The sequence below is a fragment of the Saccopteryx bilineata genome, chromosome 1 (genome assembly GCF_036850765.1).
Source record: "Saccopteryx bilineata isolate mSacBil1 chromosome 1, mSacBil1_pri_phased_curated, whole genome shotgun sequence".
NCBI classification, from domain to species: domain Eukaryota; kingdom Metazoa; phylum Chordata; class Mammalia; order Chiroptera; family Emballonuridae; genus Saccopteryx; species Saccopteryx bilineata.
The window spans coordinates 297828151-297842391 of NC_089490.1; the positions used below are offsets into that span (position 1 = coordinate 297828151).

A 14241-nucleotide genomic window follows, 5' to 3' on the forward strand; every position below is an offset into this window, starting at 1 on the left:
AAGCTGTCCTTGTCTCCTGGAGCCAGCAGTGCGTAATGCGTGTGTTTAAAGATACACACGCGCGCCCCATAAACACACCCATTCTACATATAAATACACGCAGAGACACACAAACACACACCACATAAACACACACTCTACATATATATTTACACATATATACACAATCAACACACACATGAGGTACCCTTGAACTTAGAATAGCCCCATTGTATTCAACATCACTCAAATATATGTGGACTCTTTTTAACTAAGCACCACATTTCTAGAGAATTGTGGGTGTGTGTGCGTGCATGCGTGTGTGTATGTGTGTGTGTGTAGAGAGAGAAAACGCACGCCGTGCCGGGACAAGCAGGCCCTCTATCCTTGCTACCACACGTACTCTCACCTCTCCCCCTCCCAGAGATTAGGGATCAGTTTTTGGACTGCCACCTCTTTCCTTCAGTGCTCCGACTTACGACAACAGACCAGACAGACCCACTGACTCAGGACCTGGAGGTCTTTTGCCTATACTTAAGGGGCCCCCAAAATGGCAGCCCCAACTGGCCCTCTGTGTCAGTGGCCTGTGTAGTTTTCCTTAGTTTTAGGGGTGGCAGCAGGGGATGGGGCGAGGGTATGAAGGAGGCTGGAGGCCTGCAAGGAGGAAGCACCTGGGAGCCATGCCTGGGTCAGACCTCTGCCTTCTATGTGTGAGCGCGGCACCAGTATGTGCAACCCATTTGCCAGGTTTTAGGCTGCACTGGTGTCTATGAAGAGTGTTAACATCACTCTATTTCCAGATCCTGTGGAATAAAAACAGAGCCAGACTCATATAAAAGCTTAAAAAAATCAGTAAAGATCTTCTAACCCCTTCATCTTACTGATGAGGAAACGGACCGGGGTCCATATGTAACTTGTCCAAGGCAGAGAATGACACGTGGCCTAGGACATGGTTCTCCCGATTTCTAGTCCATTTCTTTCTAAACTCTGAAAAAAGAAAAGTGTAAAACTTATCTGCTTATAATAAGGGCAAAATTAAAAATATTCAATAATGATTAATAACCATTGCTTTCCATCTATGGTTAATTACAAAGCAATCTCAAACATATCATTAATAAGCATTCATTTTAATTTTTTGCAAGCAAAGCAACTCTAAACCCATAGCCAGCGGCAGGATTTACAGTATGCAGTGCAAAATAAAAATACAGGGCCCGCGGCCAGGGCAAGGAAGTCAAGTTTTCCTCCCAGGACCCCTCCCAGCCCAGGGCAGACGTGGACTCCAGGGACTGTAAACACTACCCCAGGATACGTGCAGTACCTGGAGGGGAGGTGGATGAGCCTCTTCCTCCTGGTGGCCTGCCAGCTGTTAGCTGGGGGTGGGGAGAACCAGCGCCATGCCCCACCCAAGACACTGTGGGACATGAACCCATTCCGGAATGTTTCCATGCGTGCACCTGCCAGGGAGGAGGGCAGCCACAGAACACAGGCCTCTCCCCCAGTGTGAGTTTGTCACTGCCCCAGAAAAGATCTTGGTGGAAAGCAGGAGGACAGATGGGACCAGGGCACTGAGGAGCCAGGGGGAAAGTGGCCAAGAACCCCCTCTAGGAAGGCAGAAAGGTGACAAGAGGCAAGAACATGTAAGAGCTGAGGCTCCAGTCCCTGGCCCATATCCTGTACCCCGCCAGCCTTCTCTTACAAAGCACAGATTGAAAGATAGAATCATTAAGAATTTCAAGGCGGCCACTGCACAACACAAAACTCCCTGCATGCAACTCCCCGGTATGACCCGAGCCACTGCCCTCGGTCACACATCTGACTAAACCTTGCTGTGTACAATCTGTGGTTCACACAGCACAAGTCACCACTCGCAGCCACACCTGGAGAGCACTGCGCAGGCAGGCTGACGCATGGGTGCAGCAGGACCCTGCTCGGCCGCCATCACAAAGGCCCACCGTCTGGGGGGCCAAACAGCAGAAACGTATTTCCTCACAACTCTGGAGGCTGGAAGTCGATATAAGAAGTTTGTAGGTCCAACTCCCCCCCCCCCCCCTTGGCCTGTAGATGACCATCTTCTCCCTGTGTCTTTACACGGTCTTCCCTCTGTGCATGTCCGGGTCCAAATCTCCTCTTCTTTTAAAGACACAGTCAGATTGGATTAGGGCCCACCCAGATGACCTGATATTAATTTAAGTACCCCTTTAAAGATCCTATGTACAAGAACAGTCACATTCTGAGGTACTGAGGGTTAGGACTTCAACATACGAATTTGGGGGCAACAGAACTCATTTCATAACAGATGCTGTTCCCTGAATGCTAGGTCCTCTGGAGAAGGAACCTCAGGAAAAATGGCTCCCTAACACTCCACCCCCAGTCATGGCTTATCCCAGGAGGCCTCTCTTACCTTCCTGATCACATCAAGTTCCTCTGCTACACACTCCTACAGCATTCGTCACAGCACCCATGTGTGCTTTTAGAATAATGCTTAAGTCCTCTTCCCACTGGACTATATGGCCATGATGGCAGGATCCAACCTGGCATGCTCAGAGCCACATCCCTGAGTGCCTGGCCCACAGAAAGCACCAAATTAACATTTCCTGAAGGAAAGGAGGCCAATCAATGACTCACAAATGAACGCAAACAAAATTCGGAACCATTCTAACCCGTGGCTTCTTGGCCTATAAAGTCCCCGGAGGATCTGCCTCTCTGCCTTTGGAAATCAGGATTTGGAGCATAAAGTGCATGAATAATTTTCTCTAATGTTTGATTTCAAAATAACAAGTAAACTTCCTTCCCCATAAAGAAACAATCTTATGGTATTTATGAGACTTCCAGCTGTTGCACAGAAATGGGACAGTGTGGGGGTGAGAATGTTTGTCTTCCCAAACATGGGCATTAGTCAAGCTGTGGACAAATATGGAGTTAACAACATCGAGGGTGGCCAGAGGAACTGAGGCCTTGCCTCGGTGACTCAGAGGACTCTTGGAATGCTCAGCCCCTCACCCAGGTATGCTGGGCATCCACTCACACCTGCGGGACCCTGCTGCAAATACACAGCTGCACTCGTTCAACAGACAAACATTTACGAAACAACGAATATGCATCAGACGCTGGGCTTGATACACAGCATACAGAGATGAGTTCCCTGCTGGAAACAGAATACAAGTTCAACAGGATAATCACTAGTGAAGCTGTGACCCATTCATTTATTCACCCACTCACTCACTTGACATTTACCAGGTGCTCACAGCCGGCTCTGCCCTAGGCGGTGGAGACACTGCAGAGAACAAAAGCAGGGCGGTGTTTGCCTTCGTGAAGCTTACAGTAGGGGTCCCCAAACTACGGCCTGCAGGCCACATGAGGCCCCCTGAAGCCATTTATCTGGCCCCCACCGCACTTCCGGAAGGGGCACATCTTTCATTGGTGGTCAGTGAGAGGAGCATAGTTCCCATTGAAATACTGGTCAGTTTGTTGATTTAAATTTACTTGTTCTTTATTTTAAATGTTATATTTGTTCCCGTTTTGTTTTTTTACTTTAAAATAAGATATGTGCAGTGTGCATAGGGATTTGTTCATAGTTTTTTTTTTATAGTCCAGCCCTCCAATGGTCTGAAGGACAGTGAACTGGCCCCCTGTGTAAAAAGTTTGGGGACCCGTGGCTTACAGTCTAGTTGGAGCACAGTAGATAATAAACCAATAAACAAATAAATAGATAAAACCACATCATATGAAGACAAGTGCTGTGGGGGGGGGGCAAGATAAATGGTTTACAGAGTGACAGAGGGAAAGCTATCTCAGCTAATGATCAAGGAAGGCTTCTCTGACTGGGTGACACTGGGCAGAGCCCTGAATGGCGTGAGGGATGAGCCAGAAAGACATCTGGAGGAGGCCACCAGATGGAAGAGGGAACAGGCAGAGGGAACAGGGAGCACAAAGACGCTGAGGGGCGTCACATCCAGGGACACCTGGGAGGCAGGAAAAGATGGGGGGAAAGCGGTAGGAGAAAAGGTAGAAGTAACCAGGGCCACATCAAAATGCAGTGAGCTTGGGAAAGGGGACACGTTGGTCCTCGGAGGGCAGTCCACTCAAGGAGGGGACCTCACTGGAGGCAGCACTGGAAACGTGACTAAAACGATGGCAGCAGCTGGCCTGGTGGACAGGCTGGAGAATCTGTCTTCCCACCCCCCTGGGAAGCTGAGGACCACGTGTGCATCTAGGCTGGGCCCCGGCACTCGGCGTGCAGTGTGGCCGCAGCTGGCTGCCCTGCTCCTCTCTGACTGTGCTCACCTTCCCGGGCGTGTGCTCTTCTCTACCTGCCCTGGAGAGCAGAGCGCCTCCTTCCTCCCTGATGGCTGCCTCAGGCCTCCATGGCGACACTCCTGTCTGGAGTTGATACTGTGCCCAACATCGCATCCCCACTTCCTAGCACGGCGCCTGGCACAGCTGAGCGCTTGCTGAGTGAATGAATGTCACTTGCTTTTTCTTATCCATCTATAGTATTATCCATCCATCCATCCATCTGTCTGTCCATCCATCCATCCATCCATCAACCCAACCATCCATCCACCATCCATCCACTTCCTTAGGCATAATCAAGAAATTCAAAAGTCTCAGGCAGGTTGTGCAAGAAGTTCTCTGTTAACCAAGGAGTGCTAACAGTGCATTTTAGACTTAATATGGGGTATCACCGTCATTTCGAATTGTCACCTAACAGGATTTCCATGAAATCACAGAACAAAATTACAGATCCCCCCACACTATATCATATTAGTGATCTGATATGCTAATTCTAATGAGCTATTATAATATTATTATAATATTCAGCATTTGTTAATATTTAATTATGTCTGTGCATGCCATTTAAAAGACAACTCAAAATTTTTCAAATGACTTACATATGAAACCCACTCAAGACTTCAATTTTTTGCAATATGGTAGACTAGATATTTTGAAAAACTGTCCCAGTATAAAGCCCCTAACAATGCTTAAAGCATAAAACCAGGGTGGGGACTGTAGAGAGGCCAAAAATAGGAAAAATGAAAAATAAATTCAGAATTCAGAAAGAAGAGCAAAAGATGCAGTGTGGTGATGATCTTTCTTATGCAGCAACTTGGCTTGGCTGTAGTCTCCAGTTACTAATCAAACACTAATCTGGGTGTTTCTATAAAGATAGTCTGTAGGTGGAATTAATGTCCATAATCTATCGACATAAAATAAAGATCATCAGATAGGCTCCATTCCATCAGCTGAGAGACCTTTCAGCGCAGAGTGGAGGCTTCCCAGAAGAAATTCCCCCTGGGGACAGTGACGTTTGCCCACATCTAAGAGCTGCAGCCTCCCTTCCTGAAGGGCTGCCCATGGTTTTGGGATTTGCCTCGCCCGTCCCCATGATCATGTCAACCAATTTCTTTCAATAAATCTCTTAGTATAAATTCCTTCCTGGTTCTGCTTCTCTGGCAGAATACTGATTGCTGCCTGATGCCAGCTGCTGGTCTGGGGTGCCTACTGCTCCCCACTTTGGCTCTGGGGAAAGGAGGCAAGTTGAGAACTCATGTAGGTGAAAAGTCAGATTAGGTACTGAGTGAAAAAGTGAACAAGAAAACATAGAAACAAGTTCGCACACTGAAACTTTGCCCTCTGGGCTTTGGCTCTGGGTACTGGGGAGAAAACTATTCATGGAGAATCTACAGCCACAAGTCATAGATCTAGGGCCCAGCTTCATAGCAGGATACAAGTAGTTCAACATTAGGTGCAGAGAAATCCACTTCATATCTTACAGTCTGGCAAAATTTAAAGTGAGACTACCAAGTATTAAGCAGGAGATGCAACCGTGGAAACCCACTCACTGCTTTGGAACATCAAACCGCAGCTTTGCATTGTCTGGTGAAGTCATTGATGCACACTCCACTACTATGTCTACACCCTTGAAAACCCGATGAACCTGTCCTCTTAACACACATGTACAAGAATGGTCATGGCAACATAATGAGTGTATAACAGCCCCAAACTGCAAGCAATTCAGATCCATCCATAGAGAACTGGATAAAGTGAAAGCATCACCCTAATAGAGTATTCCAGCGAAGAAAATGAACAAATTATAGCTGCACGCCCTGGCACAAATATAATGCAGTGTAACAAAAGGGGGAAGAATCTAATATATGCACTAAGATTCCGCTTCTCTTCAAAGTCTTACCATATATTATAAAGTCAGGACTGGATTCCTACTCATATGTCCTGTATGCAGACTTTCAGCTCTTTAGATCAAGAATTATATCCTATTCATAATTGTACCCACAGGACCTAGGAGAGTACCAGGCACAGAGAAAATACCCAGAGAATATCTGTTGAATGAATGAATACACTTTGGACACAGAAATGCATGTCAGGAGCCTGACCCTGTGTTTCCAGCCTCTGACCTCACCTGCCTGGACCTCTTTCTGCCATAGCGAACACTGCTGCTTGTCACCTGACCTACTTGACTACTGTTAACTCCCCTTTCCCAGCTTCCCAAAACCAAAGTTCCCTGAGACACTTCCATCTAAAAGCCACTCAAGCCCCAGTGTGATACATTCTTGCCAGGAAACGGAAGAAATGGGAGCTATTGCTGTCAATTAAATGAAGTTTTGAAATTTGCTCTGTATTTAATTTGGGCAGATTGTATTTCTCATCATTTAACAGGGAGTCCAGAAAGTTGGGAAAAACAAGACCTTTGGCAAGAGTTGGCAAACATGAGGCTCAGAAAAGCAACAAGAACTAGCACACAGGTTGAGAAATTTTAGTTCAAACGGATCAAATCAATAACAAAATTGTATCACAATAAAGCCCTGGAGGAAAAGAGAACTTAATTACACGAGACTATATTAATAAAGGACTCACTGTGGAACTCCTGGGCACCCTTCTATGTAGGAAATAAAGATAACTAAAGGGACATATTTTAGGAGAAAGTACTTGATATATTTTCTCTCCTGAAGAATTAGAATACTTCTAAAATACATCTTTTTCCAACACCAATGGTATTCCTGCTTTGAAAGACAGACTCCTTTATAGAAGGTGATCTTTCTTGACATAATCACAGTAATGTAATCTTGCAATACCAACTGACCTAAGTATGAAGTGTGACTTAACGTTGATAAAGGACTTGCTACTGTCAGTTATGCCATTATCTCTGCAGGGCAACGTGGTATAAGAATGTTTCAAATTACCTGGTTCAGCCCGATCAAGTTCATTTTCATTTACCAAGTTTTAAAAATTCCAAATGTCATATATGCCTTAAGAATATTCATAAACCATTAGATTTTTCTTGAATCTCTTGCTGCCATTTAAGCATTGATTCATGCTTATCATTTTAGGAAGGGAAATGGTCACAAACAACTGATAATCAGTTAAAAGGCCTTAAGAACAGAATTGAGGCTTCCTCAGCATTTAGGAAACACACATTTCTTTTCTCCTATCAATGTTTACATCCCACAGGCTGATATTGTCTTGTTTCATCTACATGGCTATGAATCAGTCTTAGTTTCATTTCAACGATTTATTGAACTTTGCACCTAACACTATGTTACATCCTATTTGAGGATGGAATTTTTATCCTAACCGGGATTTCAAGGTAGTTGATAAAACAAGATTTATGTTCAAGGAAGAGTTAAAAGAAAGCCCAAAGTATAATAGAACCTTAACTTCTGAGTTTGGCTAGATCCTGAACACCAGCTACATTGAAGCTTCGGAAAAATTCACTCCCTTCTCTGAGCCACAATTGCAAGTATAAGAGAGTGTCTTTTAGAAGATGTATGTGGAGAAATTCCTAATGCAAAGACTGTTCCAAGGTGGGACCAATCAGAGAAGGTTTCATAGAAGTGGCAGCAGTAAGTCTTCAGGTTGGTCTAGACGGACAATAATGAAAAATAGTATGACAAGTATTAGAAGTGTGGCACAGCGTGTGACCTAATGGGAGCATGACACTTGTAAACCCCGCTCTTTTCCTTTTCATACCTTCTATCTTTGTGATGAAATGCATGCTGTTCTCCATGCATTATTAATCAACTCTCCTTCATCAGGGAAGGTATGAGGGAGAGAGGGTGTCCAAGGTGGGTGGACGAAGAACAGCACAACTGACGTCACAGAGCAACTATGCCTATGGAGCAATTATCCGGCCAAGTTCACACACTGCCCTAGAGACTCTCTCTGCCAAACTGATGACACAGTGATCTAAAACACATTGCATCGCACACACAAAGAGTTATTTGTCACCCAATGTGAAATAGAAATTTGGTAATAATTATTCAGGTGGTTGGATCGGTGACAGAGTCCTAAAAATTCACATTAAGACTTAAGTTACCTTGATTGGTATCTTTATCAATCAAATTAGTCAGACATATGTCTCTTCCCTTCTTTTGGTACTTATTACAAGGAGATTGAGACAGGAAGGTATCTAATTTAGGAAAAAGTTGCAGCATCATACAGAAATTTAAGCAGCTGTCCATTTTTGTGTAGAGAAAACATTACAGATGCAAAAGTTCTTTGCTGCTTATATACTCTGCTAAGATTTTAGAAGAAACTTCCAGGAAACGTACCATTGATCAGAGGGTCTGGGTGAAGTCTGTAGAGAAATTATTTGTCCCCGTTCTTTCAATTTCCTTTCATTTCCCCACTTACAAATCTCAAGTTCTGAGTCCCCGCAAACCCTTATCAGAATCCATCTTCCCTAATTCCTTCATCACCTACCTATTTTCATTTTGAAGGCCATGGTTTCTAAATCCTTAATACATATAAACAATATTTTTTTATTAACTGTTCTTCTAGCTTATTATTTTAATCTTCTAAGGATGAACTGTACAGTATTTAAGAAAACGCCCTAATTTCCAGTGGCCCTCTATGTATAAACCATTATCTACCCCACATTAAAGAGAATGTAGACATTGCAAGAAAATAATTAGGTCAGTTTATCTCTGAAAACTACCTGAAACTGATCAGTACAAGGCAGAAAGGATCAGTTCAGATCATTCCAGGGGCTTAAGGCAGGGTACCTACCTCAGTGAAGGAGAAACAACACACAACCAAAAGAAGCTTAGCTAAATTCGTCATTTGATCATGTATTGATATTTTTGTTTCTCTTCACACATCATCAGTATCATCAAACACTTAAATCTGTGCTCCATATGCAGATATGACAAGCTATCTGACCGTATTCTACACTAATGTATCATAACATTGCTGATACTGAAAATCATTTTTCTTTAAACTGTCTTCTTCTAAGGAGTTTGGAAGAGCTTTTTTATTTTAAACAAATTCACCACTATGAATCTCATATGAATACCATCAACTACTGTGGCAAGGAAGTAATAACTGCCTTTATACTTTCCCATTAAGAACACAGAGACTTACAGAGAACTGAAATGATGAATACAAGGGTGCATACTTTTTGGCAGCATAATGGGGAGGAGATAACATTTAAATAAAGAACAGGTCATGTTGGAAAACAATAATAGAACAAAACAAACTCCTCAACCCAGTGAGGAGGTTTAAGTCACAATACCCTTTAATCCGCAGGTTGGCTCCTTCCTCTGCCTCCGGTAGATGATGTGTGGGTGGTACTCCCCTTCAGCCAGGGGATGCTCTTTGACAGGCTCAATAAAAAAGTCTCCATGTGGTAGGTGGAAAAACCCAGTCTGCAAATATAGGCAACAGAAAGGTTTGTTTGAATCAATTCTTTATCTCTGCAAAGAAAATTAGTAAAGTGACAATTATAATATATAGGTTATGGGTGTCCCTAAAACTCATGAGGTCAATGTTTTCATAGCTGGCATTTGATCTCACAGATGTCATTTAATGAAAGGTCTTCATAGCTATAATGGTTATTAAATGTTTAGGGGTCATGGATCCCCCTGAGATTCTAATGTAAGAAGCACACATATACACATCTATCTAAAATGTAGCATACAATTTTGTAGGTGCATGGATTCCCCTTCTAAAACCTGAGGCTGGGTATCTATAAATTTTAAATTAAGAGTCAGTGCTTCCTGGCTGCTGTATCATGGAGCTGGTACTATGCTCCATATTCCACTGACAGCTTGTGGAAGATTTATTTACCTGTATGTGGGTAGCCCAGTTACCTATTCATGCAGCAGCTTAACTTGAAGAGTTTAATGCCATTCTGCTTTCAAGAAAACAAAGAACTGTAACACTGAGTCCCCGATCTGAGGCAGGGTTTCCAGGTGTCTTATTTCACAGATATGGGAATCCGTGATGTGCTAGAGTGCTGGCCAGTGAGCAACGCTTTCTGGAGGTCAGGTCTAGAGGTGACATAGCCTACAACTTTCTTCTCTTTAGGAAAATTTCATAGTGCCCATTTGAGATGCTTAGAAAACGCCTTTGCTAATAATGGCTTCCATAGATGGACTTAACTCTCAGGATCTGAACTCTGTTTTAATGACTAACAGGTCTTACCCTAAACAACCTGCTGGAGGTGATCAGAAACTCGGACTCTGAAATTAAAATTGGTTCAAATCCCAGCTTCTCCACTGATTAACTCTATGATCTTGGACAAAGTTCAGCTTTCTAACAAGGAGAATAGAAAAAAAAGAACACTTTACTGGGAGTCATAACAATAGCTATGTGACGTTGAATTGGTGGCCCAGCCTATAAAATGGGGATAATGCCTGCTACCTCACAGGGCTCTTAGGAGAATCAAGTGAATTAGGGCTTGTGTCAACTGCTTTCCAAATGCAGGGCGGTCATGTTTAACTACTAGCTCTGACAGTGGTTATATCTGACTTCAAATTTGCTGACATTTCTTGGGAGACAGTTTTTTCTCAGTATGATTATCCAAAGACAACCCTCTGGGACAGGAAGAACTGACAAGGTCCCAATTGCAAGAAAATAGCTGGAAACAGACTCGTGGAGTGCTGAGACCTGGTTTGACTTCCACTCCGAGACAAAGACCAAGGACACCTGGAGAGAGCGTGCCTGTTGCGGATGAAGCTCATCTGTCCCATAAAAGGAAAGTAGAAGTCAATAACTCCTTGAGGATGGCTGGTTTGGGGTCCTTTGTGACAAGGTTATCAACCCAATATCAATGTTCGTGAAGACAAAAATCACCAACAAGAAGGATTTATTGTCATTTCTTCAGCCTCAAATTTTAGACCCAGGTGGTACAGAAGAAACAGATGGGACTCTAGTTGAGACTATAATAACTGTTTTATGGGCAACATGAATGAGAATGCCTGAGAGCCAAACAAGCACTTTCCTAAAGCCTTCCATCTGCATTCCTCCACGAGGCCGGCCTTGGCAGCGTGCACCCAGAAATCATCTAATCAGCCTAAATATTTCTCCCAAGCTCAATGGAGAGCTAGCAAAGCGGGGTGGCGCACCAGCTGGAGGGGAAGCAGGGCACCGGCTCACATGCGAGTAAGGCTGCTGGCCCCAGGACCACAGGTGAGCATCACAGAGAAGGGGCCGGGCAGGAGAGGGAATGAAGAGACCTCCACTGGTCTGGGCAGAGTGAGGTGGGAAGATTTCCCAGCTGAGCTCTGCACCTCCTCTCTCCCCCAACATAAACACAGAACTTTGAACACCTGGTACGCAGGTGGCCATGGTTTGTTGGTCTCTCTCACTTCACCAGAGCCAGGTCATGTGGGAAGGAAGCATGTCCGGTTCACTTTGCAAAGGAAGGACTGGCTCCAAGCCTTCCCTGAGACTAATTGCCTACGAAAGTCACCTCCAATCACCAGCTCTGGGTTTGAGCCAAAGAAGACACTCTTTGTTCCAATCTTCTTTAGTCTGCTCACCTTTGCCACACCTTTGAAGGAGAATGGAAATGAACTTGAAGGAAAATAAAGACAAGACCCACTTCACTGGGGACTTGTACTCTGTTCCTAACAAAACCCAAGATGGAATGAACCTCAGACAGAAGCTCAAAGAAGAGAAACTGACTCTTCTCTTCTCTGTCATGTACTCTTTCTCCTCCACACTGCTAACTCTCTTTTGGAAATAAACTCACCTCATTGTTTCAACAAAGTTATAAATATCTGTGAATGTTTCTCAAGGCTATCTTGGAAGAGCTACTTTAAATAAACTTTATTCTGAAGCATTATAAACATACAGAAAGATGTGCAAACCAGAACTGTGAAGTCCCATAAATCTTCCACAGAGGGAACACCTAAATAGAGAAACAGAACATTCCCAACTGCCCAGACACTCCCTGTTCCCCCTCCCAGTCAATAACATCCCCCAACAGGAGCCGTTCTTCTGGTTTCTAATACTAATAAATTAGTTTTAAGCCTACTCTTAATTCTTTTACAGGAAGCATTACTTGACACAAAAGGAAAACAATGTGTATCTCAAGTGCCAGGGACTGGCCAATTGTAAAGATTTTAAGGCAGATGGATTTCTCAAGGCCCATTAAATTGGACTCCTCATATTGCTTCCTACTCCTCAGGCAAGCCCAGCTGGTGGGGCGGAGACAGGGCTGGGCTACCTTGGTGAGTCACTTGGCACTGACACTCTGCTGCTTTCTGCCAATGAATGGTGGGCACAGACTCTTTAGAACCAATTTATCTATCCTAGTTTTGACTGAAAATACCTCCTTCTCCTCAATTCCCATTAAAGTTTTAGTCATCATGATATAGTTGATATTACACTTCAGTTAGTACAATAATTTGGGGTCTAGTGGGAAATGGGAAGCATCTTACAAGGATTTTGTGAATAGAGTATTCTAGAATCACAGAGCCTAGAAACCTTGGAGAGACATCCAACTTATGCTAGCACGTCTTCAGGAGGACCACGGATATAGCCCAGCACACAGAAAAGTAAAAACCAATGATTCTATAAAAGACATAGGAAGGAAATACCAAAGTAGTTCCAACACTCAGAACTCTGTTGCATAATTCAATGGGGTGACTTTTATACAGGATAAACTATGACTAGCACCCACCCTGAGTTGTGGAATAATGCCACCAAAACTCATCAACCAACCCATTTGAAAACTTCCTTTCTATTGAAAACTTCAGAAGTTACCAGATCAATTTGTTTCTTCCCATGGTGATAAAAGACAACCTTATCAATTTATTCAGAAACCAAGAACAGGAAAAAATGGTTTGGGATAAAGAGGTATCCAAGATACTCAATTGTAGTACATGGATCATTGGAAAAGATACCACCTGTTACTCATTATATACACAGGAAAGAGGACAAAATCGCACTCTCCCCCAATCACCCTTATCACATATCAATCTGCATCAATCAGGTAACAGCTCTAAGAGGGGTGGTGACACCTGCCCTCGAGGTTTATGGCCCAGTCGGGAAGATAAGACTGATATCCATAAAACAGTAGAAAGAAGACAGCAGAGCCTTAGCGTGTTTGTGTTGAAAAGGACTTACTGTTCACATGGCCCAAGAGACCGGCCTTGGCCTCTGGGGGCACTGGGCCCGGAACGCAAACCTCATGTACCAGACCACCTCACACAGCACCTCGCAGGAGGTGAGGGAAGGTCCCTCCCTAGGTGCTACAGATTCCAGTGCTGTATTTCAGGGGAAACAGAGCCCAGTGAAAGCAGAAGCTTTTAGAGTAAAGACAAAAGATTGCACTTCTGTAGTCTGCAAAACACGTGGCACAGTCCTAATGCCATAACAGCCTCCCAGAATCACTCACTTTCTTTTTGCTGGTTTGCAAGAGGTAGAATAACTTTTTCTCATCTAGTATGCAGTCAGGACCCTAAATTAGAAGTCAAGGGATAAGAAAAGCCTCGGAAAACAGAGAAGCAAAACCACTGAGAAGATTCCCCTAGGAACACCCCTGCCTCTGCTGCGATGGTGAAGGCAATGCCACTGATTCATGAGATGTTGCTTATTAGTCTTGGAAGCCCTAGTAACTCATATGGTTTGAGGATATAAAGCCCAAGCCAGAAAGACATTCTCTGCTGCACCCACCTGGCAGCTCCCATGTTCATGCAGTCACCTGCAGAAGACCTGGCCCCTACTTCCCACCACAGTGCTGTCCAGTAGACCTTCCTATGGTGATGGAGATGTTCTATATCTGCACTGGCCAATTCGGCGGCCACTAGCCACATGTAACTATTGAACACTTGAGATGTGCCTAATGCAAGAGAGGAACTGACATTTTAATCTCATCTAACTTTAAGTATTATCTTAAATTTAAATAGTCACAGGAAGTTAACGGCTGCCATACTGAACTGTGTGTTTCTGGAGACTGGCTGACCAGTGAAGGAGAGAGACCCATAAGCCTGCTCATCATACCATGGTGAGTTCTGT

General features: G+C 43.9%; 1 protein-coding gene across 1 annotated transcript in view; it reads right to left on the minus strand.

Moving 5' to 3' along the window:
• Positions 1–14241, minus strand: part of ADAMTS12 (ADAM metallopeptidase with thrombospondin type 1 motif 12) — a 228973-nt gene that overhangs the window by 144738 nt on the left and 69994 nt on the right. Inside the window, exon 3 of the mRNA XM_066244268.1 lies at positions 9509–9641. Coding sequence (XP_066100365.1) covers positions 9509–9641 — 133 coding nt within the window. The remainder of the gene's footprint in view (positions 1–9508; positions 9642–14241) is intronic.